We start from the raw sequence: 25555 nt of genomic DNA, 5'->3' as shown, positions 1-25555 counted from the left end.
TCAGGAAATCTTTTATTTATTTAGTCAGGGCAGTTCATATTAATAAAAAAAAGTACAAGGGACTTATGCATATAAACACATCACACCAGCCTGTAGCCACAGGTCACTTTCTGTCCATTTTCCCCAGGCTGATCACAGAAAATAAAACAGAAAAAAATACAGATGGAAAACGCACAATATACAAAGTAATGGAGGTTATTTGAGAAAGTATTAGAAGTCCAGGTAATGATTAAAAGGCTGATTTTCATGATAGTATTTTTTTTTAGTTCTGTTTAGGTTTGGCATTCTCTGATGCTGAGCAGTACAGTGTTGGGTTTTCATATCATTAGTCATTGAGATGTAAGATACCATATAGTGGCACAGAATTATAAAACAGCTTTTAAATACTGTATATTTGGCAGGAAATATTCAATGATTAGCCACGTTGGTGAATTGGTGTGAAAAGATATCATTACTTACGTTGCTCTCACACATTGTGCCGCTATAGCCTGGCACACATACACACTGGAAGTGGTTGAGTCTGTCTAGACAGGTGGCACCATTAAGACAAGGACTCGACTCACATTCGTCTATTTCTGTCTCACACCTGAAAGACATCAGCAGGGCTTTAAGACAACACAACGTGACACACACCAGCAAACACGTCTCCTTATCTTACATGATGAGACGGCTTAAACCTGTCTCAACAGCATGGATGGCGACATTTTTTATACCGAGAAAAAACGGGGGCTTTAACCTCAGATATACAAACAGTAAGGAATGTGACTGCACAGTAGATGTACGGTGTATGTGTGAGACTCACCTGACACCTGTGTACCCTGGCTTGCAGGTGCAGTTGCCACCAGTGTCCCCGCCTATGCAAACCCCTCCATTAAGGCACTTTGTTTTGGCATCGCATGCCACTGGAGGAAATCGCCGCCTTTTGGGAGCAGAAATAGAATGCAAATGTCTGTCTATCTTGGTGCTTCATGATGGGTGAACTTATGCATCTAATGTTTAAAAAAAATGCAGTATAGGGGTGCCGTAGTAATAATTGAAAATAAGTGCCAAATGTTGTTCTTTGCCACTGTGTAAAGGTCAGTGATTTTATTTCAACATGGATGAGTCTTCTTCAAATTTGCATAGTGATCAGAAATTTTAGGGCAAATATATTCCACACCAGCTTGGGGTTTTTAGCTACTAAAGAGAGGATGTTAGTGAATTCAATGAAATCAAACTAACTCCTGCATAGTGGTGGCATACCAGAGTGGTAAAGAGGTTTCTTCCCCTATTGGATAATATGACTTAGTCAAGAAACACGTTTTCAACAATGAATAGAGTCTAGACAGTTTGTTTTTTGTTCATCTTATAACAAACTGATTCCACATTGGCCCACATAGACTCAAAACTAGCCCCATTCGCTGCAACAAAATAAAGCTGACAATTTCGTATGGCACTGAAATGGTTTCCTATAGCACAAAACTGCTTGTCCTCTACTGTGAAATATGGCTAAGTTAACATTAAGACAATAATAAAAATGAAATTTTAATAAAAACAATGACCAAAAATGACACTTGAAAGTGACTTATTTGAGTCTTTCTTTGGATCAGGCCTACGGCTTTAGTCCTCTACATGATCATCTCTGTACATGCATAAAGATATGGGTTAAGTGCACATGTTATTGTTTATACATCTCACTATTAAAAGATGGATTTTATTCAATGATACATCCAACCATCAAATTTCTATAGCTAGGGTTTAGAGAAATGTCGCCTGCTCAGAAATTGTCATCATTTTTTGTTTGAGTTTAGGCTCAGTACGATTCTTCAGTACAATAGCACGCTTGGGAGCTATTGCAAAAGTTCAATATGTAATAAGAAAAAAAATCCCTGGTCGTGAATCCGCGTAATGGAGAAAAATCTGTGATGTGGCAAATCCACGATAGTGGAGCAGAGAAGTAATGAGGGTTCACTGTATATAAAAGTAAATATGCTGGGTTTACCATCATTTACCACTATCAAAACCACCATTCACACCTAGATGACATGACTCAGATCAATTTACACCAGGTCTTCCCCCACCCTAAAACTACAACGTGATTACGCCATAATTTGGGGGAACTGTATGCAGGACAAACAAACAAAATCGTATCCATCCGTAATCTTGACCACTTATCCTCGTTACAGTCGCAGGCATGCTGGAGGCATGCTATTGCGTTTAATTAGACTTTTGTAAAAAAAAAAAAAAAAATGCACAGAATGAGTTCTTGCACATAATTCAACAGTTGTTCTGAATAAAAATCTTTACGCGATAGGATGTTTCACTAGAAAATAAAAATGAGAATGGTGGCTCATGCGTTGAGAAATGTATTATCAAAATATATTAGGAATACCTATTTTGCAAGGGTCCGTATATTTTGTCCATATAGCCTCAGTAGTTTTTGTCTTTAATGCGGTTAGGAGGTAATGTATGTGCTTCTACTTCTGTGGCATACCCCCACATCATTGAGGTTGCCAATCCTTGCTCTAAAATTATGTGTATGATAAAGATGAGCAACTTACTGACAGCGTTTGCCCACGTATCCAGGAGGACATACACAGGTGTGAGTTTCCAAAGTTTCCACACAAATCCCCTCATTCAGGCAGCTAAACTCCAAACAGTTGTCCACTTCTTCCTGACAGTTTCTCCCTATATATCCAGGCTCACAGTCACATTGGTAGTCTGCCAGAAGGTCTTTACATGTCCCATAGACACAGGGTCCAGAGGCGCACTCATTTGTTTCGGCTTCGCATAGTTCTCCCTCCCAACCTGGATTGCAGCTGCAGTTAAACTCATTAAAATGGTCCTGGCATACACCCTCATTGAAACATGGCTGAGAGTCACAAACTGGGGCACCCTGGCATCCCAAACTTGGCTCATGTCCACTCAGTCTGGAGAAATGACTTGTCTGAGGGGCCTCTGGTACACTGAAAATCGGTAGATAGATTCCACCAACTCGAACTTCCCCCAAACATCCTGAATATTTCTCCGCCAGCCAAATTTGGGTATCATTAAGGAAGTTAAGGTTGCCGCCAACTCCAAGGCTACAACCCGCTGTCTTCCCATCTACAACTAGACGCCACCGGGACACCAACTGTTCAGGGTCCATCATGGTCAACTGGATGCGATGCCACGCTCCATCTGCGATGGTCCTGTCGCTAGTAAAAGCAAGCAGCTCTGCATCTGTCCCAGTGTCCATTTTGACCAGAAGTGTGGCATTAAGGAGACCCAAACAGAATACCTCAGCTTGGTTCTCGGCCCTCAACAAGATACCGTTGCTGTCTCGTGTTCTAATGTCCATTGTGATGTTTGTCACTGGGCTCAACAGGGAGTTGTTGGCAAAATACTCAAGAGCATTGTCCTGGAAAATGGCTTCTGTCAGACCTGTGGGAGGCAAAGATAATGAGTTTTAGAAGCTACAAAATAATTGGCTTCTGTGCTTTGAGTTGAGATTTTACACATAGTACAGTATTAGGTTTGTGGCCTTAACGGCAGAGGTACTTTCTAATGTATTTGTCCCCATTCTGGAATCATTGACCAGTCATTATTTTTCATGCTGACAAAAATTGCATTGAAAACTTTTACACAATGTCCCGGAGGATGTAAACGGTATCTGATTGGTAGGTTATCTAACACTGAACGTTATATGATGCTTTTCTGAGGTGAATTTTATCTTGAATGAAGCCAATGGCATAAGATGACTCACACTCATAACCATCCCATAGGTCGACACACTGCCCTCCTTCAAAGCAAGGGTTTTCGACACACCACACACGTTTCTCGCACAGTCGTCCTGAGAAGCTAATGGAGCAGTCACACTTGAAATCATTCCAAGTGATCTGACACTTTCCACCATTGGCGCAGGGCTCATTCTGTGTAAAGACAAACACAGGGGCATGGATTAGATGCTCACTTGTGAAATCTCTAAACCAAGATGACTGCAAAGGTTCACAAGAGCTGCAGAGAAGATTAGCGGGTAACAAACAGATCAAAGGGATTCTCGACCAGATCAATGTCAGTTAGGTTGAGGCAGCACAGCACAGCCCAACTGTCAGAGTGCACGAAAACATTGCGACACAACTTCCTCTTCTTCTAAATAAAAGAAGCAGTGCAAATAGGGGATGGGGTTTGCTTTAAAACTGCCTTGTCGGCATCACGTTCTAGTTTTAATACAGTACCTTGCATGTATTGTCACTTTGACATCCTGGCAGAACATTCTTCTCTGCAGTTGCTTGATAAACCACCTCATCTTTATGGTCCATGATGAACAAATGCTTGTCATCCAGTCGAATGTCTTGTAGGCAGCCCTTAAATTTTCCACCCCAGCTATTCACATGTTCATCTACAGGGAGCCCTCCAACATACACAACGTCCCCTGCTTCTATGCTCACATTCCCTATGGTGCGATGGTTCCCCGCCATGGGGAAGAACACATGACCATAGTTTACTTTTATGGTCACCAAATTATTTTTTCCATCTGTGACATACTTAGTCTCTGACAACAGTGTGGTCTGCGGGCTGTAGATTGCAACAGTAGATTCCTTTAGGTAGATTGTCAGGTAGGACCTTTCGTCTCTGCGAAACTGCATAAGAAGGCCATTTTTTTTAAGAGAGCGCATCAGAAAGGAGATGGTGAAATTTTCTCCGTGGGTTTCGGTGATGTTGAAGGCAGCGTAGCTTGTAGTGTTCTCGTGACCAAAGGTCCAGGATGGGTATTCTACAAGGCAACGTTTAAATGAATTCATTATTTAGTATATATGCATGGGATGTATTTATGATTTGCTTTAAATTGCTTCAGGAATGAGTAAAGCTGTAGGCTTGTCTGCTATAGGAACTAATCAGGAACTTAACTGCCTCTGGTTCCATTAGCACAGAGCTTCAACTTATTGTTTAGGTAAATTCAGAGAGCTTGAAAAGCAGGAAGAAAGAAACCTCACCTCTTTCGCATGTGTCTCCAAAGTATGGCCGGTGGCAATGACATTTGGCCACAACCCACATATCGACGCAAAACCCAAATTGTTTGCAAGGGTCGTCGTGGCACAGGTCTTCTTTGACACATTCCAATTCCAAACCCATGTTCTCCTCTCTCATTAGGTCCTGAGGCAACAACAATTGATGGTCAACTCGAAGGTCTTCCATGCAGCCAATAAAACTCCTCCCACTTAACGTGAGTGTCAAATATTCCTTTGGTGCTCCTCCTACATATAGCTGTTGAAAGGAATTTGACTGAAAGAATATCAGATGGTTGTACACTTGATTTTTCACCTGACATCCTTCCTCACAACCAGGTCCATCTACAACCATAATCAGTCTCTCGTCCATAGTCACCGTGACACCATACCATTGTCCGTCATTGACTGGAACTGGATAAATGACCTGTAGCAGTCTCCCGGACTTTAACCTGGCCCGGAGTGAACCCCGCACCAGCTCCAGGGAAATGAAGTGTTCCATGGTACCACGGTGGTATAACAGCATGTCAGGTAAAGTGCTCCTGAATCTTAGCTGCATATGGAGTCCATAGTTGTGGTCATCAGTACCTTTTCTTGCTCTGTTTTTAGAAATGGGCAGTTGCATGTGAACGTAGCCCTCTGAGTTGAAGGAAAAGGTCGTAGAGGTGTTGCAGAGTTCTCCCGTCCAGCCTGGCCCACAGAGGCATGTGTAGCTATGCTCGCCATAAGCTGTCAGCAGAGGCATGCAGATACCATCGTGCTCACACTGGTGTTGCTGACAGCCAACCAGGAGAACATCACAGTTGCGCCCACCCAAAGGCTCTTTATCAGGTTCTGGTTTGGGACAGTGACATATATAAGAGTTGGCAGCATCTTCGCACGTGGCACCATTCTGGCACGGATTGCTTTCACATTCGTCGATATCCACTTCACAATGTGCACCTGCATGAAAAGAACCACAACTTTAGTCATTCATACTTAAACAGTGATCCATCAACACTATCACTCACAATGATCACAGAGGGCATTTTCATATATCATCAATTAATTTAATGATGATGAGCAAACTGAAAATCAGACAACATGGACCACTGTGCTGGAAACGGGTTGATCCGACTTCCTTAATCAGATGCAGAGACAAGCTTGCCTGCATGCCGCCTTGTACTGTAAGTAGATTTGTTTGAGGCAATGCAATAATTTGTCGTTTGGCAGATGAGGAAACTGGGATAGAAAACATCCATTAGTTGAATGAAATCCATGATATTCTAAACTTGGCTTTGCTGACTACTATTATACATGCTAGGTTGTTACTGTTAGAACATCCGTTGCTTTAACAACCCAAAATAAAGCAGAAAAGAAAACCATTAAACTTTTGAAACAATTCTAAACTCATTGAGCCCTAAAGCAGTTTGGCAAATTGTGTGTCAAGGCTATCTCTAATACAAGCACATATCGTTATTACAATATTACCTATGTTATAAGTGCTGTACCATGCTGTACCTGTCAGCCGCCACGGTCCACAGCAGAAACAGAGCAACAGCAGCAAAAGCAGTAACCTCCTTCCTGTCATGTTCCGATGAGTTAACAGTCAATGCACTCTCACTCTCTCACACTGCTGGATGACACAAGTGGCACAACTGTGGCTTCTCTGTCTTTTTTGCTCCTTAAGTTTAATTAAGAAGTGTCTTTACTCCTCCACTATGTTGCATGCAAGCATTCTGGAGTGATTACAAGGCAGCCCTGCCCACCTTTTTTTCCCCTCCTCCATCCTTCTATCCCTCCCTCCTTCACACCCAATGCTCCTGACTGTCTACAGCCCATCCCAAGCCAAGTAATAAGCCTCCAGCCTCCAGCTGCCTCCTGTCAGTATTTGACAGGAGGAATGCATTCCTGATTCCTGCATTGGTCTGTGGGTGCCGGGTAGTGGCAGGTGTTCCTGAAACCGACCTGCAGAGGGTACTACAGGCCTATATCTGCATGCAAGCTAGTCCGGTAAGGCCAACAGAATTAAAGTACGCATGCAAACACACACGCACACGCAGTAGCAAACACACACTTTTATCATATTTATCTTCAAAAGAAGCCTCAAATTTTATCCTCTAAAATTCTCTTTGTCCGTGATAGCCATGACCATTCCACTAGACAGCAAAAAAAAAAGATAATTATTGGTTCAATGCAGAAAACAGTGTTGTATAGGGCATCTTTCGACTGGAACAAGTTACCCTGTACACTACAAATATTAAATGTTTCAAAATTAGCCTCAAGGTTGAGCTAATGAAAAGCGTTTTAGGTTTTTAAATGTTGTTGTTAGTCGCTTTATCATCGTATTGAGCATTTATAAATGGATGCAGCCTATATTGTTGGTTTTATTTATTTATATATGTCTCTTTATTGCTTATCAACATTGTATTTTATTTTTTGATTGATCTTTTCATTGTTTAACCTCATATATAAATTTGTAGTAATGGACCCCAGGAAGATTAGTTGCAACCAAACATATTTTCAATTGCATTGGAAAAGTGAAAAGAGGTGAAGGCCCGTAATGTTGACTAGTTGCCAGCAAATCGCAGGGCACACACAGATGAACACCCATTCATGCACCCAATCACACCTAAGGACAATTTAGTATGTCCAATACATATACCATGCGTGTTTTTGGAGAGTGGTAAAAAGCCGAAGTGCCCAGAAAAAACCCAGATGGGCTCGGGGAGAACAAGCAAACTCCACACATGAATGTACGTTGGCATTGGGCAATAATATCGATATATCGAAATATTTCAAGATGGAGTAAAAAACATGCATATTCCAATACACTGCATATCAATTTTGAGACACCGCATGTTCATATTTCCTCATATATCATTATAACAAAGTACGTACTGTATTCGATAAATAAATTAAAACCATTCATTTCTTCATGTATTTGGACATCTTTTGGGAGTGACGTCACAGATGTGCTGTCTTTTGCTCATGGTTTAAATAGCAGAATGGCTGACCAAGACAAAGTCAAGTAGGAAGTTTTTTGTAATAAGAGGGCAAAATCTTCCATTTAGAAACATTTGGCCAAAAGAGAAAGCCGGACAACACTATCATGGATGAAGGCACTGTGTGTTTTCATTGCAAACAAACTGTGTTCAAGGAGTGGAGCGACCAATTTGACAATGCGCATGTGATAACACCATCCAGGCACAACAAGCATGAACGTGCTAACCACTCTTCAGAGATTTGCCAAATAACGGTCCGCGTTCCAGATCCAGTGGTCTTTTTAATAATGGTCACTTGAGATGACAGGCATTTCATATGCATCTTTTAATTTTCTTTTTCATGTCATGTATCCATGCCCACTCATCACTTCAAACGTATTGTTCAAAAACAATATACCCTGTATATATTTACTAAAATGTATTTAAATACTGATAAACGTCCTTTTGTTTTTCAGCAGATTTGAAACAGGCTTCTAAGAAGCTTTATTATAATCCCCCCTCCCCCCCCCCCACCCCCCTAACAATTGCTTTCTGGTCCACGTTTAATACCCAAGTTGAACATATGGCACCATTTATTGGCTTTGTTGTTTTCTGTTGTCCTCCAGTAACCATATGTGCCCCTTTCTGCTGTGGCCCTTGTGTCCTGCTGATACAAACTTGTTATTAGCAATTAGTATATTGCACCCTATTTTGTTGGAGCATTATTTCATCTAAATTCCAGAACCAATGTTCCATGTTTTCATGCCGACATTTGGTGCAATGAATGGCTGAAGGCTTGTAGCGCTCTGCTTCTGGCAACATTAATATCAATCCAGGGATTATGCGCCATGTTCGTGTTCTTTAAAGGTTTGTTGCAACATTTCACACTTTTTTCACTCACAACTGCCACCTCTGGCCAAAAGCCTAACGGTAACCTCTCTACTCGAGCATGGTGCATGTGTGAGTTCATGTGCGAATTTAAAGCAAAAGCTGGACACAGATGACTAACTCAAATTCAAGCAAAAGTAGAGCCCGTTGTGGGTTTCTGTTGATATCCAGATCAGTGATCTGCAATGCTCAGATGCTGGTCTGATTCTAATGTTGATTCTCATGCCTTATGGTTGTCAATCATGCTCCACTTTAGACCTTTTTGTCATGCTTAAATAACCTGTTTGTTTTTATGTATTTATTTTTTTCCCCAGTTTCCTCTGCATTTGAGCTGCTGGAGTTTGGACTTTGCTTAAACATGGCACCTTTTTTATTTCTATCCCAATTGAGGGAGTTCAGCTCATGTGCAATGTTTTACGCTAGGCTACGTGTCCACAGAGATGAGCATGACGTCACCTTCCACTATCTCCACCGAATAAACTGTGGAGTGTTCACCACAAAAGTCTATGAAATCAATGAAAATCTTTTGAAAACAAGGACACATATTGTATTGGTCAAAAACTTTAGTTCAGACTCCAAAGGTAAAATTAATGTGCTATTATTGAGAGTGATAAAAATGATCCTACCTGTGAAGCCATCAGAGCACAGACATTGATACGAGTTGACTAAATCCTGACAGCTTCCTCCATGCTGACATGGAGCAGACACACACTCGTCCACATTGACAGAGCAGTTTTCACCTGTAAAACGTGTCCACATCACTTTGCTGACAAGACAATGTGTGTGTGTGTGTGTGTGTGTGTGTGTGTGGGGGGGGGGGGGGGGGGGGGGGGGGCTTACCTGCGAATCCAGGTTGACAGTGACAAATGAATCCAGCTGCTTCTTCATAGGAAAAGTTGGCTGCGCTGAGCTCAGGAAGCACCCCATAGTGCTCAACATCTGAGCGCTGGAAGCATTCACCATTATTTTCACAGGGGTACTGCTCACACTCATCTTCATCTACCTGGCAGTTCTCTCCACTGTAACCTGAAACCATGAAGAATAAATCAATTTACAAAACCATGACGACTTCCTGTGTAGAAGGCAGTGCTCCTCAAATATAATTTGCTAAGGCCCGTTTATCGAACACTGTATAAGTTTTGTTTCATTGTGTTTCCTTTGTGTTTCTGTAATAGCGTGTGAATCTGAGTCATCTGGTACTATTATGTATTGTCCAAATGTAATCCATAGTTTGAAGGTGGAATGAAGCAAAATCAAAACCTTGGTTAAAAGTACAACCTGGATCATTCAAATATTACAAATGTGATTATGAGCAAATAGTAAGGCATTTGCATTCACTTCGAGTGGGGTGGCTTTTATTATTACCATAATCTTACAGAGATGAATACAGAACTGAGTTACCGTTACTGTTTCCACAGATCACATAACCCTACTCTTTTGACCCCTTCTGACCCCAAAGTATTTCATTCTAATATTGATGTAGATTTATGTGTGGGAAACGGCAGTCTACAAATTTATTAAGCCAAATTAGCCAGAATACATTATTATTTTGCATGGCATCATTTCATGCTGTTGGTTGTGAAGTTCCATTATTATTAGTTAACAACAAATGACTAATGAAATATATGGCAAAGAAAACTTTTGTAAATTTTTTTTTTTTTTTTTTTTAAATGAACAAAACTCAGCTGCAGTCATAGCACAGAAAATGGTATACCTGGCCAACAAAGGCAATTGTACTGGTTGATCCCCTCCAAGCAAGTGCCTCCATGTTGGCATGGACCTGAAGCACATTCAAGAATATCCTCCTCACAACTGTGACCTTCAAAGCCGGTCCCCTCACAGTCACAAATATAGCTAAGAAAAGACAAGACACATGTTGATATTGCTGGTGCGATCTTGTACAACATAAATGTACAGTATGAATGATCATTTGTGTCCTCAGGGCTACTCAAGTTTGCTTGGGTTAAGTACGATTACTTGCAAATAAACGACAAAAATATTCAGCAAATGCATTGAATCAAAATATGGAGGTCAACTTATTATATTGCATTACATTGAAGTGGTGGTTCCTAACCTTGTTGGAAGTACTGTTTTATGTGCACAAATTTGTATTTATAATTAAGTTGATTCTTAAGTTCCTTCTTATTTTTTTGTTTCGTTCAGAGGTGGGCAACTTACATTTCCTTGTTTGTCAGTGCCCCGCCCCCTTTCTGTCACATCGGTCAGTCATATTTCCAAGCCATACAAAATTGTGAACGCCGTCAATCCATCGGTGTATTTTTTCCCAACCTCCCGCAAAGCATTTAACCTTTTTTTTTCTGTTCCGTCTTTCGTCAAACGTTGGTCTACTTCTGTTTGCGCCCATACCAATATTTTTTTCTGTTTTAGTACTTACACTTAAAGTTAACACCATGTCTGTGGTTCTATAGTTACACTGCAATTGAAACACTACCTAGTAATATATGTGTAACACGAAGGCTATACAGTGATCCCCCCTACTTCGCTGTTAATGGGGGTTGTCAACCCCCTGCAAAGTCTGAAACCCGTGAAGTAGGGTATCAGTTCCTAGATTTCTTTGTACGCCCCAATATAAACAATCCTTTTGTTTTGTATTTTTTGCGTATTTTATTTCCTTTCTCCTATTATTTAACATTACATTATCCTTATTAACATTATTAACATTATTGTATATTCATTAAATAACTAATATTACTTAGTTTGTTGAGCATTTGTTCTCAGGACTGGTTATCTGCACCAAGACTCCGGTGAGAGAGTACGCAAGTCATCACGTTGAACTTCACATTTATTTTGGCTCATGTAAGGTGTATCATGTAGTATCTGTTGAATAATAAATCAACAACAATCTTAAAGTCAGTAAACTAACATATAAACACTTGCCGAACTTTAATCTATGAATTTACTGTATTTTTAGCCTATTAGACATTAGCGGGTTAGCAACAACTACTAACTATAAAGTGCAACCTCTACACAAACGAACACATAAACAGAATAAACACTCATCGCTTACTAAACATAGGCAGTAGCGTGCGTTATCAACATAAATGATAATAAACTATAAATATGAGCTTACGTTGTCATTCACTACGTCACCGTAACGAGCTGAATGATGCACAGAGAACGTAAAACAGGAAACGGAAATGAAACGCGACCCAACAAATTAAAAGCATTCCTTTCAAAATAAGATAACAAACGTCATAAACGCTAACACTTGAAGAATTCTTAACACAGTTATTAACTAATATTACTTAGTTATTTGATGAATACAGTATAATGTACCTTTTTGCTGTTTTCATTTTTTTTCCATTTTGCGCATTTTTAAACTATTTTTTAGTTTGAAATATTTTTAATTTTTCCTGGAAAAACCTGCGAAGCACTGAAACCACGATATCTGAGACCGTGAAGTAGGAAGGATCACTGTAATAGGCTATAATACACCATCAATACCGGGGACAAGAGTGCAATTAGTAATCATGTCCACTGGATGGCATTATCATGCTTTACATGATGTTCAACTGGTTGATGTCGGTTATCATCTTCATTAACATTTGTCTAAATTTCATCTTTCACATACACTACAAGTGAAACGAAGAATTGCTGAGGTTGAGTTTACTAAAAAAAAATAATAATAATTAAAAAAACAAAGGTTTTAATTAAGGAATAAAAAACATCTAGCTTGCATTTCCTAGCCAAAAGCCAATCAAAAAAATTAATGCATCCTAGAATGCTCAGCGAGAAACCTAAAACCAGGATTAAGAAAGGGAGCTACTAAAAAATAAATCAATGGAAAAAACACCTGTGTTATAGCTGTGAATGACATGTAGTGAATTGTACCAACCCAGTTCATTCAGTCAACTGAACCTATTTCTCCACTGCTTGGTGGTGCTGTAAAGTGACTATTGTCACACTGACTGCTGGCTGATTGTAATTTGTAGTATCAAGATGCCGCAATACAGCAGCTAAACCTCCAAGTCAGTTGAACTATATTACAGTAAGCAAAAAGGGGCATGGCGGGCTGACGGACGTCTGACGGACATCTCATCTAAAATCTATCTCAACAATTACGACGAAGGATGAAAATTGCTAATCTGATATTTTTAATTTGCTGTTTTTGTTTTTTTTTTTTTTAAGCATTCCCGTCATTCATCGGTTTGTCGGCAAAATGGGCATCTGTCAGCGATGGACTGACGGACAGTCCGCTGACAAAGTGCCCACCTCCGGTTTAGCTATATCATTTCATTTCCAAATAGTTACAGAATTACAACTACAAATCAACTTCGAGTGTAAAGTAATAAATTAGACATTGATGGCACAGGAGTTTGTTTGGTCCTCGTCTCAAAAAATGCTTTATGCTGATTAGGGGGAACTTGGCCGGGAAAAAATAAATAAAAAATCACTGTGGGCACAGTGAAAAAATGTTAGAAAAACCCTGTATTACAGCATTTAACTGATTCATTCATACGTCCCCAGACATAACTTACATGAAACTCATGTTTCTCATCCACTCAGCTGATCTGTGTTAAGTATTCCAGTACCTCTAGTCATCCAATGACTCATTTAAATGGCAGAGAGAAATTAGGTTAATTCTTATCCGCAGTGAACTCTACAGTGGAGCTCATGTAAGGCTACACTGGCTCAACATTTGATTCGCATGTATAAAAATAGGACAACAGACTGAATATGACCGAGACTGACCATCAGATTTTGCTGATAATACTTTTTTTTTTTATTTTTTTATGTAATTGTTTTTAATGTTGTTATTACCTTATCAATGTTGTCCTGTGACAACAAGACAACTACTACATATTGTAAGAGTTCCCGTTTGATTTAATGGTATGAGGAATGTTTTAGAGCTTTTTGAGACTTTCTGAATTAATCAAATCCCTCAATACAAATTTAGATGACATGCTTGTTTGGTTTCTTGACAATATACATTCGTTGGAAATAAGACACTGAGCAGCAATTGATAACACGCTATCAACAAAAAAGGTTAATCATGTGAACCACTACACTACCAATGACCCTCAATCAATTGTGTTTCACCTTTACTACTGTATGAAAAAGTACAGCACGAGCAACTTGGAATTATTTGGAGGTCTGCATACACCAAAACATGTCATTGCATATCTAAAAACCAACACATTGCTGATATTTTATTTAAATCAAACTGAAATTGAAGACCCCTGCTGGTTTATTTAAAACACACACACACACACACGACAAAAACAATGTTGTAAATATCGCGTTGGTATGTTGCGTGTTAGTGAAACATACCTGTTAACCCCATCAATGCACCTTCCATCATTCAGACACGGCATGCTGGCACATTCATCAATGTTGGTCTCACAGTTTTGACCCTCGAAGCCCTCTGCACACTCACACGTGTACATGGCAACATAGTCTCGGCAGGTAGCGCCATTCAGGCAGGGATGTGCTTCGCATTCATCAATCTCTACTTCACAGTTAATCCCTAAAGAGATGGCAGTGGGCCAAGACATGAGATTGGAAACACACTTAATTTATCTTTGCTCACCAACATTCAAAACAACAAGAAAAGATTAGACACCAGCACCACAGTACACTAAGGTGCTCAATCAAAAGCAGACGTGTATTTTTATTAATGTAAAAATGTACTATTAGGGCTGTCAAAGATATAATATTATATCTATATATATAATATTATATAAGATGTATGAAAGTCATTATTATTCATTTATGAAAATTATCATTTAAATTAAACATTTTTCAACTGGGAGGCGGTCCCAGGCACGACCTAGGATACACTGGAGGATTTTTCTCGGCTGGCCTGGGAACGCTTGTAATGAAAAGTAAGTTTTTTAGAGTAGAAAAGAGTAGAAAATGTGTGTGTATTGTGTGAGTTTGCATTTTCTCCCGCTGCTTCCTCCCAGACTCCACAAACATGCATGGCAGGTGTATTGGACATACTAAATTGTCCTTAGGTTGATTGAGTGCATTAATGCTTGTTCGTCCCTCTGAGTCCTGTGATTGGCTGGCAACTAGTTCTGGGTGTCCCCCAACTAACTGCCCGATCTGCTGGGATAGTCACCAGCACACCTGTGACCCTCGTGAGGATAAGTGGCTATGAAAAAATGGATGAGTGGTTTGGATGCATGGATGGATGGATGGATGGATGGATGGATGGATGGATGGATGGACATAAGGGTGGCTTGGTGGAAGAACACCAACTGCCTTACAGTTCAGAGTCCCACGTTCAGCGCGCCCCGACCTTCCTGTATGGAGTTTAAATGTTCTCTCCAAGCACTCCGGTTTTCTCCCACACACCAAGAAAAGTACTTATAAATCAAGCTTTTTTTTACAGAACTACATTAATCTGAACCCTACCTTTGAAGCCTTCAGTACAATCACATCTGTAATTGTCCACTTCATCCGAACATGTAGCGTTATTTTGACATGGTTGGGAAGCACACTCATTTATGTCCAAGTCACAGTGGGAGCCTTGAAATCCTGGCACACAGAAACACTGGTAGCCATTGACGCCATCTTTACAAATGGCACCGTTTTGACAGGGCATGGACTCGCATTCATCGATGTTTTCTTCACAGTTGGCTCCTTGATATCCAGCATCACACTCACAAAGATGTCCAACGTCAGGAATGTCAATGCAGGTTCCACTTTTGTGGCATGTTTCTTCTGAGCATGTGGTGACATCAAACTCGCAGTATTCGCCTCCAAACCCATGAGGACAGTGGCATGAATAGAAACCGATTCTGTTGACACAGTAGGACCTGATACCTTTACAGGGGTTGCTTTCACACTCATCTATATCCTGGGTGCAGTTGAGGCCTGTGAATCCATCCGGACAGTGACATGTGAAATTGCCAGTTCCAGGACTGCTGGTACAGTTGGCGCAAGGTGCCAAGATGCAAGCGTCATACAGCTCGTCGCAATTTTTGCCCATGTACCACACTGGTCCTTTGGGACAAAGGCAAACATAGTCACCCAGATGCTCGAGGCATGTGGCACCGTTGTTGCAAGGTGATGAGAGACACTTGTCGGCTGCCGCTGTGCACAGAAGGCCTGCAAATTGAATGACATAATGATACTGAGGATTTATTCGCACAATTTTATATGCGATACAACATTACAAATAATACACTACAAACAGTATCTATGAAAAACTGGACATGTCGAAGACTACCTAACTGAAACTAATTATATTTCATGTCTCAATTGAACTTTATTTACTGGAAAAAGCACTTTCACAAGAGTTGAAACCAAAACAAGTTTTGGCTCGTTTGCGGGTGTGTGTTTCAAAGATGTTGTGATCACTGTGTGCAAGAGGTCACACTAACTATTTTGAAAAGCTGTAATTTCGTCCATTGGCGCGGAACCTCCAATCTTATTGAGTCATCTCTCTCGCTTTGGTGACACGTACCGCCAAAAACAGTGGAACAGCACTGACATTTTCCACCCAACAAAAACGCAGCTACTCGTTAAAGCACAAAATAACAAATGCTCTTAAGTCACATCATTAGACTCAAGCATCTACAGTACATTTTCCTTCACTTTCAATGAGCAATAAGAAAACTGTGGTTGTTCCTATAAGTGAATGTCTCATCGTTTGGTTATGTATGGACCCTCATAAGCTTTAGCTGTATTAGCACGTGGCTTATGTAGGGGGCTACCTGTAACTCTGACCTTTCAAGGTGCTTAGGAACCAATCTGGTAATGAAAGGAAAAAAAATCTTATCTTTCCTTCTGACTTAAGTCACGGCAGATGGTGTGAAAAGTAAACGTATTAGATAACTAAAATTAGCATATGTCCATGCAGTTCTGTCTACAGAAAATACCAGTGGCGGTCTGTGCGTTGCACACTTTGGCCTTCAGTGACTCGGCCCCCTCAGAAGCGCACATACGCATTACTGGGCTACACAGGCATTTAAATATCAATAAACCCGCATCAGCAATCAAAACTTGTCAATATATGTGATACTGCCAGATCTTAAAATAATTAATAATGAAGTTTTATGAAGTTTTATGAAGTCCACCATGTGTCATGTTGGTGCGGAATGTTGGCAACGGATGTGGGAAGATGAATCCAAAATGCAGGGAGGCAAAATGAGATGGGCTCAATAGAACGATTTATTACTCGCAGAAGCTGGGTGAAACACAATGCACTAGAGCTACACTAGAGCCGGAGCACGCTCATGACAGGTGACACAAATTACACTAATGACAGTCGCCACAGAAAAACAACACGAACCCAAAAGCAAAATAAGGCAAACTCCACAAAATAAAGTCACAACAGGAAAAATCCAGACAGAACGTGAGACCAAAAGCAGGCAAGCTTCAACAAAATTGTATGCTAAATTACAAATCGCACTTAAATATAAGAATATCATTTTATTTTTTTACCACTAATTGAATGTGAACAAGATAAAATTACGAAAACATATTAAAAATGAAAAAAAATAAATCAAATGCTTGACTCACCAAAAAAAGTGTGTCTCCGACTTCTTTCAATATAAAATCTATTCTTCCTTCTTTCCTCAGAAAGACTTCAATGACTTGCTTGTAGAGTGTCTGTGTTTCATATCCAATAATAAACCCTTTTGTATTGACATGGACACCAATGCTGAAAGTCACGTCAGTCCAATTTCCGTTTTATTCTTCTTCAGGCATTGTGGGTTTAAAAAAAAAAAAAAAAAAGCAAATGGGGGCGACATGGCTCAGTGGTGGAGTGGTCGTCTCCCAGCTGACAGGCTGTGGGTTCGATCCCCGACCATCCAGACCATGTTGAAGTGTCCTTGAGCAAGACACTGAACCCCCAATTGCTCCTGATGTTTGTCATCAGTAGATAAATGACTAGTTAGTGTAAAGCGCTTTGAGTACCTAAGGTAGAAAAGTGCTATGTAAGTGAAAGTCCATTTACCATTTAAATTTTCTGGTAAATGTCAGCGGTCCATGCCTAATGGTCGTTAGCTTAAGGTTGAGCAACATGTTTTTTTTTCCTTTTTTTGTTGTTTTTTTTTGTTTAATCAATAACTTTATTTAACTACTTCCAACATTAAACATGGTGGATCAATATCGCACCGCCTTCATGCAGTGTGCATCCAGTCATGTCACGTTCAACGAGAGGCCTCTAGAGGGCGATTTTATGGCTCATTTGACTTACAGCTGTCTATTAGACATTAGGGCCACTGACATATCCATCTGTGCTTGCGCAGAAGCCCGCGCCGTGTTAATGCGAATACCCTGGCTTCTGGCGAAGGCAGATTTCACACAGCGTACCGACACAAGTTGGCTAAATTAGAATTGGCCAAAAACTCCAATACTGAACTACAGCACTGCAAGGAGAGTAACCAAATGGATATAAAATTACATGGAAAGAACAGAACATGGAGAATATTTTTACATATAAATTATATATATTTAGAAAAAAAAATGTAAAATGAAATTGACTTTTATTATAGTTATTATTTTAGTTTAATATAGTTATGATAATATCAGGTTATTTTAGGCTAGCAGAGAAGGCCTTGTTGGCCTGGACAGCCCACCACTGGAAGTAACACACACAAGGGAAAAAAAAAAAAGTACTGTTTGTAAGTGTCGGGATAAGATCAATGTAGGTAATGGTAACTTTAAACTATAAATGCATTTACTGATAACACAAAAACAACAGATTCCTCTTTTTAAGGTTTGGTCCAGTGAACAAGTGAATAAGTGGCATTTTTTTATAACGCAAATAAAATCTTACGACATTGTCTATCTGCACTGTATTGGTTACTGATTTAGGTCAAATGTGGTGTTGTAAAGACATCATGCTGTAATACCTGACAGGGAGTCTTTAAAACAGTATTTCTATGAATTGCTTATATAAATCTGAAAAGGCATATTAGATTCAAGTTTTGATTTTACCAAAGGTATCATAGGTTTACCAAGAGTAACCCATCGCCCATCAACATCCAAAAGGTAGCTGTTTCTGCAGGAAACTGTGAATTTGGTGGTTTGGTTAGGCTTGTTCTGCTTCTTTAAAGTCACATTTCATGATCAATACAGGATAATTACGGCTGCAATGCATTTAGTTTACAGTTTGCAGTTATATTGAATTGGATGGTTAAAATAAGAGTTTTTGTCTACCCAACCCAGGGATAGACTCCAGCTCAATCACGACTCTGATGAAGCAGTATAGGAAAAACATGAAAGATTAACAACACATTGACAACACCACTTTGAAACCTCCCCCGTTTTGTCCAAGAAAGGTTTTCCTCTTTCAAAAGTGGTTAATAGTTTGTCTTGAAGTTATTGTGAAAGGCGCTCAATGGCATAATTCAACAAATAGGAGCTGGCAAGCCAAACATCAGAATACAGAAACAATACATCCATACTGTTTTCCACTAAACACAAACATGATTGATTTTCCACTACTTTTACCCATAGTCTAATGTTATCACTTTTATTAGCTACACCGCTTCACATCAGATCCTTGCGTGCACTTCTCATGCAGGACACATTTCAAGACATATACTGTAACTTCAAAGATTAGGTTTTAATGTGAGTGGTGTAAAGGAATCAGTGGGGCTGCAATATTTCACGAGTAGATTGAATACCGCCTTGTGTGTTAATTAACTTGTGATGAAGGTGTTGAATTGTTTATGTTTCTTCCCTCTTATCTCAGCCTGAAGCTTTCAAGATGTGTCATTTCCTTCCCCTTGCATCATCTCTTCACATCCTCCTGAGCCTCCACTTTACACAGAGGGTGAGATACACATCTTTAAATCATACTAGAGACCACCCCGTACACCTGTACAGAGGAAATCTTTTGGAGTAAGATATACTTTAAACTGCTCCACTTGCATTATCATTGATCTCCAGATTAGAGTCAAGCTGACAGTGGCTGCAAGGATCTTTTCACGCTACACCCCTCCATCCAGACCCCATCAAGCACTCGCACATTCCAAGGCGATGATAACAGCACCTCCTAAACATAGCCCAACCCCCAGAATCAAAGGGCACGCTGTAGATCATGGTTATGGTGAGACAAGCTTGATCCGTGGCACTGACTGGTACCACTATATCAGCTCAGTGATAACACTGAGAAGAGCTGGTCACTGCCAGCAGGTAAAAGTTGTTTGGCGACTGACACTGTCCAGACGGCACCGTGTCCCTGCTAGAGGATCATTCCGCACTGCTATGTAGAACTTTTTCCCCATTTTGGGTGTATTTGCAGGTCAACCCAATGTGAAATGAATACGGTAATTTGGCAATGATGATCGACGATGTAGTAAAGGGAAAGAAATAGGGAGTGGGTATCTTCTTTGCAACTCTGACTTGATCTTTCAGGGAGACTTGTTTGCTCTCCAGGATTTCTGGTCTGGATCAATGTTGTCAATTCACCCAGATGAATCCATTACGACCTTGCTCTACCTTTACCTTGCATTACCAGTGCAGCATGCCGGTGGTATGTTGGTGATATTTCCATGCCGTGGACATCATTGGCTTAATGGAACTGATTATCATGTATTTATAGACGATGTGAAGATTGATTTTGTTGTCTATTATTTACTGCTTATAGTATTATCTACTCACATTTCCCCAAATGCATCATTGGATGGGGCATTTTCTTGAGGCTATACAATGGCCAAGTCAATCACGTTGGGTCAAAAAAAAACAAAAAAAAAACATTTTGGGTCAAAAAGTGGGTTGCTCCACTACTTGGGACAATATGATCAAACTTTCTTTTTGGAATGTTTTTGAGGCAAAAAACACGCAAAATGACCTTGTTTTTTGTTGTTTTTTTAGTTTGTTTTTTAAACGAAACAACCCCTCAATGTTGGGTCATATTTACAAAATAGCAAATTGATTATCAGATTGACCCAAGTAGTAGGTTGCTCACTTTTTTCACCTAATTTATTTTTTTTAATTTATTTTTTTATTTTTTTATTCTGAGTGTGCCTTTTCACTTGTTGTAGACGATGGGAAAATACTACAAAAGCCACTGAAGGCATTTTCTTTTCAGGCCTGGCACAGCATCACCAAGGATGAACGTCAGCATCGGACGATGCCTACACATTCCAAACTTCAAGCTGTAATTGACTGTAGTATTGATGGAAAATTGATTTAATGTCAATTTTTCCCATTACATTTGGGACCCAATCCTGTCAGGCATATGCGTGTTCATATAAACTGCGCTCACTAGGTTCGGATTTAAATATAGTGCTCATTCATTTATCACTGGAGTTACATTAAAAAAAATACTCACAGTAGGTGAAATCCATGAAATAGAGGGTTTTTTTTTTTTTTTTTTTCAAGACAGTCCTCACTCGCAATACGAAAAAAACTATGGGTCCCAACAGAAATGTTTGGAGTCCCAAAAATTGAGCAATAAAAAGGACAAAGTTTGTCTAAGGTTCAAACTGCATTTACAAGATGTGAGCAAAAAACAACAACAGATATTAACAAATGTCACAGTAAAATATATTTGAAACAGGATGAATCTTTAAGTAGCGTCCGTCATCATCATGTTCATATCACAGCCACTGATATAAAATTCAACTTTGGCGAAAAGAATAAATAAAAATGAAAAAAAGGGCACTTTTTACTTAAAGTGTTTGTTTGTTTAGTTTCATCATGTTTGATTTGTTCCTCTTGAGGTTCTGAAGCGTTCGGTTTCCGCTTCTTTATTTTATGGCTCATTGTTACCTGATTGTGTAATATTTGACCTGATACTAAAAAAAATGTTGTCGAGTTTCCTTTGTTTTAGGCCTAAATATAGCACTTTTTAGAAGGCAGTTTTGATGGAGGAAATTTACAAAACAGATGCCAGAATTTTTGTAAGGACAAACAAATCCGCTATCCAATGTTTCTGTGAAATATACCATAATTTGAATGAATTAAAGATTTGCCGCACAACTTGATGGGAAAAATGTTTTTTTTTTTCCTCCTGAAGGTAGACCATTTGAGAACCACTGCACAATCCATAGACTTGATCTGTCTACTAACGTAAGCTTGATGATGCAAATGAATGCGAATGAAATGGTTGGCTTGAAAAAAGCATACCATTAGCTAACTTAGCATGAACTGCTCCTGGAAGCGTGGTTGTAATAACGATCTAGTCATCATCTACTTGATCATGTTTACACGCCGTGAGGCTCGTGGGGTGAAGAACATTTATGTAAACAAAGGTGTTCTTTTTTTTCTCGATTGACTGTTTTTTTTTCCGATGAAATTAAAACAAACATGGCAGGCAGAGTCGTCAAAAATGATCATAAGTCATCAAGTTTTGTTGAATAAGGAGTAGATGGACAAGGATTGAATTTTTGATGTCAAAGGCACACACGTTGATTTGAAAGTATGTGTCCCTGGGCAAAAGTTATGATTTTTTTCATTTGATGTCAATATTTGATGTGTTTTTTTTAGTTTGTTTTTTTTAGTTTGTAGTATTGTTTTTTTTTGGTAATAGTTTTTTCCATTTGTGATTTTTTTGTTGTATTTGTTTTCTTTGTCTTTGTCATTTATTACATTAAATATATATTTTCATTTTTTTACATTTATTGTAAATGTTTAGGGCTGTAAAACTCGTCATTAAACATTTTCCTTCATATTCCTCTGTTTAAACACTCTCAAAGTTCTAACCTTCAAAAATGGCAGGCAAAAAAAATGCATAAAAAATTCTGTGAAACAGCAGAGCCATGAAAGGTGAACCACATTAAAGCAATGGAACAGTGTATTCACAAATTAAAGCTGAAAGTTTGTAGTCCAAGTGGAAGTTATTCGATGCATTTCAGCTCCATGTTCAGAGCCAAAAAGATGAAAATATTAAAGATGACCAAAGATTTAACACCTGACTGTATTCATATGTGTTCACAGTTGTAACTGAGCACTTGTCAAACTAACGATGGTGTACTGTACTTCGGTCAATTCAGAATTGGAGGACATTTTGGCTTCAAAACTCTTGTAAAAGTAAACCTTCACTTTTTTAATTTTCTGCTGCATATTCATCAGTAATAGGTGATCAATTATCATAGGCTTGAATAGTTTACAAATCAATGGTATGAGTCAATACATGGTTTTTTAATAAAATAAATAAACTCCAATCAGTAATAGTGTTGCAGGATTTGCTAATCTGTGCTAATGTTAGCTTTCTTTCAGGAGTAGAAACGTAGAAAAGTATTTGTTTGGCTAGCTGTTACTGTGGACCAAGAGGAAAAACTTACTATAATGTAAATAAGAAAAAAAATGTCTTGTTGTTGTTGTTGTTGTTTTTTGTTTTCTTTGGGAAGTGATTCGTGTTATTTCCTGATTTCCTCTTCCTCTTCCTCTTCCATGCAAACATTTTTATGGTTACATGTTGTAGGACATGTTGTGGGACATACATCCAATAACAATTATTATTTGAAAAGTTCCCACAGTGTCAAGAAACAAATGGTTATGACATAAAAAAATAAAATAAAATAAATCAATTGAAATTCCATTTGAACTGTTTCAATTGAGTTCAAAATGAGTGGGACAAGAAAAAGTGTAATCTTAGGGACCTCTTTATCATATTTACAACTAAAGATAACTTTAGATTTGGTCTCGGGACAAGTAAGTTTACTGAGAAACTACATATTTTGGTATCTTGTAAGTGGATTATTTAAAATGTGTTGGGTGGGATGTAAAATGTCCTCCAATTCTGGAATGACCAATATCCTCTGTAAAATTTGTAATGTAAGTACTGATGATGTAATTACGTCGGTAAATATAATTACATTGGTAGAATATATCACAACCCACTTTAATGCATGGTGATGTTCACTGTCACTGCAATGGAATCAGAGACAAAAGAAACAGTAGTACCGTGACAGACAGGGAGATAGCCGCCAGCCAAAAAGTTGAGCTCTGAGCTATTTTATTCAGCCACTGGCAGGTCTTCTGGGTTCAGCTTTGTGCTCTAAAGTACCCCCAGCAGGTGGCTGCTTTGCTTTATACAAAAATGCCCAAATCCTCTGACTCAGTCACGGTTACACATTGAGTCAGACAATGGCATGCGTGCTTTTGTTCCTTGTGTAAACTGCATAGTCAATGTAGTTCCATATCTAATCTTGTGTCTGATTTGAATGATGTGACATAATGATATGGCAATGCATTTAATTCAACTTCATTCATTTCAGGTTTACATTCAGTATTTTCACGTAGAAAAACAATAATTTCTGACACTATTGTTGCTTACTTTTTGAGCATTGCATCGAGCGTCATGTATCTCTTTTTTCCTTCAGAGCACATTCAACTTGGATTAGTCAGAGTTTTATGCTGAAAGGATCTAATGCACCTGTACTTGACTGAGTCATCTGCAGAAGGCAGCCATAAGGGAAGGGAAGGTCCTAAGGGAAGAGGGAGGTTTGTGCTTTGTACCCTCTTTCCTGAAGGCTTTTCTTGTATGTAAGATTGTTTTTATGTGTACCCCATCAAACCTTTCCAGTTGTTTTGTTTTAGCAGTTTTTTTCTCACAGTACGCTTTACACGTAACATAACCAGGGTTTATTCATCGTTAATTCCTTCATAGCTGATGGTGCCAGGTCACTAGCCATGTGCCTTAATTCCCATCACCACCCCCATTTTACACTGAGACAAGAAAGAAATGTGCTGCAGTGCAGCCGGACGCTCAGCTCGTTACCATGGTAATCTTTAACAATGCCACCCAGCTCCCTGCCTTCGATTCGCCACCGTTTAAATGAGCTTCAGACGCTGCACACAAATGAGGGTCACGGGGAAAATGGGTCAGCGTGGTATTCAAAAGGTGGAGAGGTCGCCCAGCAAAATCCCACCACCAACCCCCGCACACACCATGGGACTAGTGGAGGTAGTCCAGGGGATAATATTGCTAATTAGATGCCTTATTAATAAAATGGTTAAGCGGATGTTGCAAAAACTTTAGAATCTTTTGCAGTTACAACTCAAAGGCTTGAACTATCATAGTAAATTGATGCTGCAGTGGCTGGAGGCGGTGCATCATCGATGCATCCATGATGCTTCAACACATTTCAATTTCTGATTCTCTTAACGTAGGCTATCTTTGAGGACTAATGCACTATACGAATAAAAAGTACGATTATTACCAATGAACCTAAAATGACAACAATAAATTGTTGCTGCATATGCTTTGGAATGAAAATAAAACAATGATAAAAGTACATTGTGTAAAGTACATGTACACCCTTACCCAGTTTGAACATCATCATGGTGATCAGCAGGGTCCTCTGATGTCTGGCCCAAACTTTTCCTAACTCCATGGCAATGCAGGCTGCAGAGCTTTCCCGTCAGTGTCGCACTACGCTGTCACTCCTCAGGGTCTCCATCCAGAACACTTCTGCGCTCCATCTATGCTCCCAAAGTTAGCTGAGAGTGAGTGCCAGTTCCTCCATGTCTGGCCACTTTGGCCACTTGTGTCTGTTGTGTGCTGTATTTGTTTGACCAATTGGCATGAGTGCGCAAGTAGTCTCTCTGGGGAACAAACTGGGACAGAGTAAATCAGAATAATCACCCGAGCAGAGAGTGGCTGAAAGAAAACATGAAGTGGAGCTCAGGATTGAACTCCACCCACTCAGGGTTCGAAAAGCACACCTCTCTCTCCATTTTAACCTTTTGTACTTTTCATTTACTGTTTGTGTAGTATAACATCAGATTTGAAGGGAGTTTTCACCCATTTGCAAATTAACATTTTCCAGTACGCAGATTTAAAATCATGACAACAGAAAT

The 25555-nt window shown here is 39.4% G+C and overlaps 1 protein-coding gene across 1 annotated transcript in view; it reads right to left on the bottom strand.

The window, feature by feature from the left end:
- The window catches only part of LOC148430195 (protein crumbs homolog 2-like), a 31039-nt gene extending 5882 nt beyond the window's left edge, over positions 1-25157 (bottom strand). Inside the window, exons 1-12 of the mRNA XM_088427316.1 lie at positions 25020-25157; positions 15200-15895; positions 14111-14306; positions 10533-10672; positions 9659-9844; positions 9445-9558; positions 4956-5909; positions 4197-4735; positions 3725-3890; positions 2541-3402; positions 803-919; positions 460-586 (exon numbers count right to left, since the gene is read on the bottom strand). Of these exons, the coding sequence (XP_088283442.1) occupies positions 460-586; positions 803-919; positions 2541-3402; positions 3725-3890; positions 4197-4735; positions 4956-5909; positions 9445-9558; positions 9659-9844; positions 10533-10672; positions 14111-14306; positions 15200-15895; positions 25020-25089 (4167 nt within the window). The 5' untranslated portion in view covers positions 25090-25157. The remainder of the gene's footprint in view (positions 1-459; positions 587-802; positions 920-2540; positions 3403-3724; positions 3891-4196; positions 4736-4955; positions 5910-9444; positions 9559-9658; positions 9845-10532; positions 10673-14110; positions 14307-15199; positions 15896-25019) is intronic.
- Positions 25158-25555: the final 398 nt, after the last annotated feature.

The sequence above is a fragment of the Hippichthys cyanospilos genome, chromosome 1, assembly GCF_059441005.1.
Source record: "Hippichthys cyanospilos isolate Australia breed blue-spotted pipefish chromosome 1, RoL_Hcya_1.0, whole genome shotgun sequence".
Taxonomy (NCBI): Eukaryota; Metazoa; Chordata; class Actinopteri; order Syngnathiformes; family Syngnathidae; genus Hippichthys; species Hippichthys cyanospilos.
The sequence above is the reverse complement of the archived record's forward strand: the minus strand, read 5'-3'. Positions and strand labels throughout refer to the sequence as shown.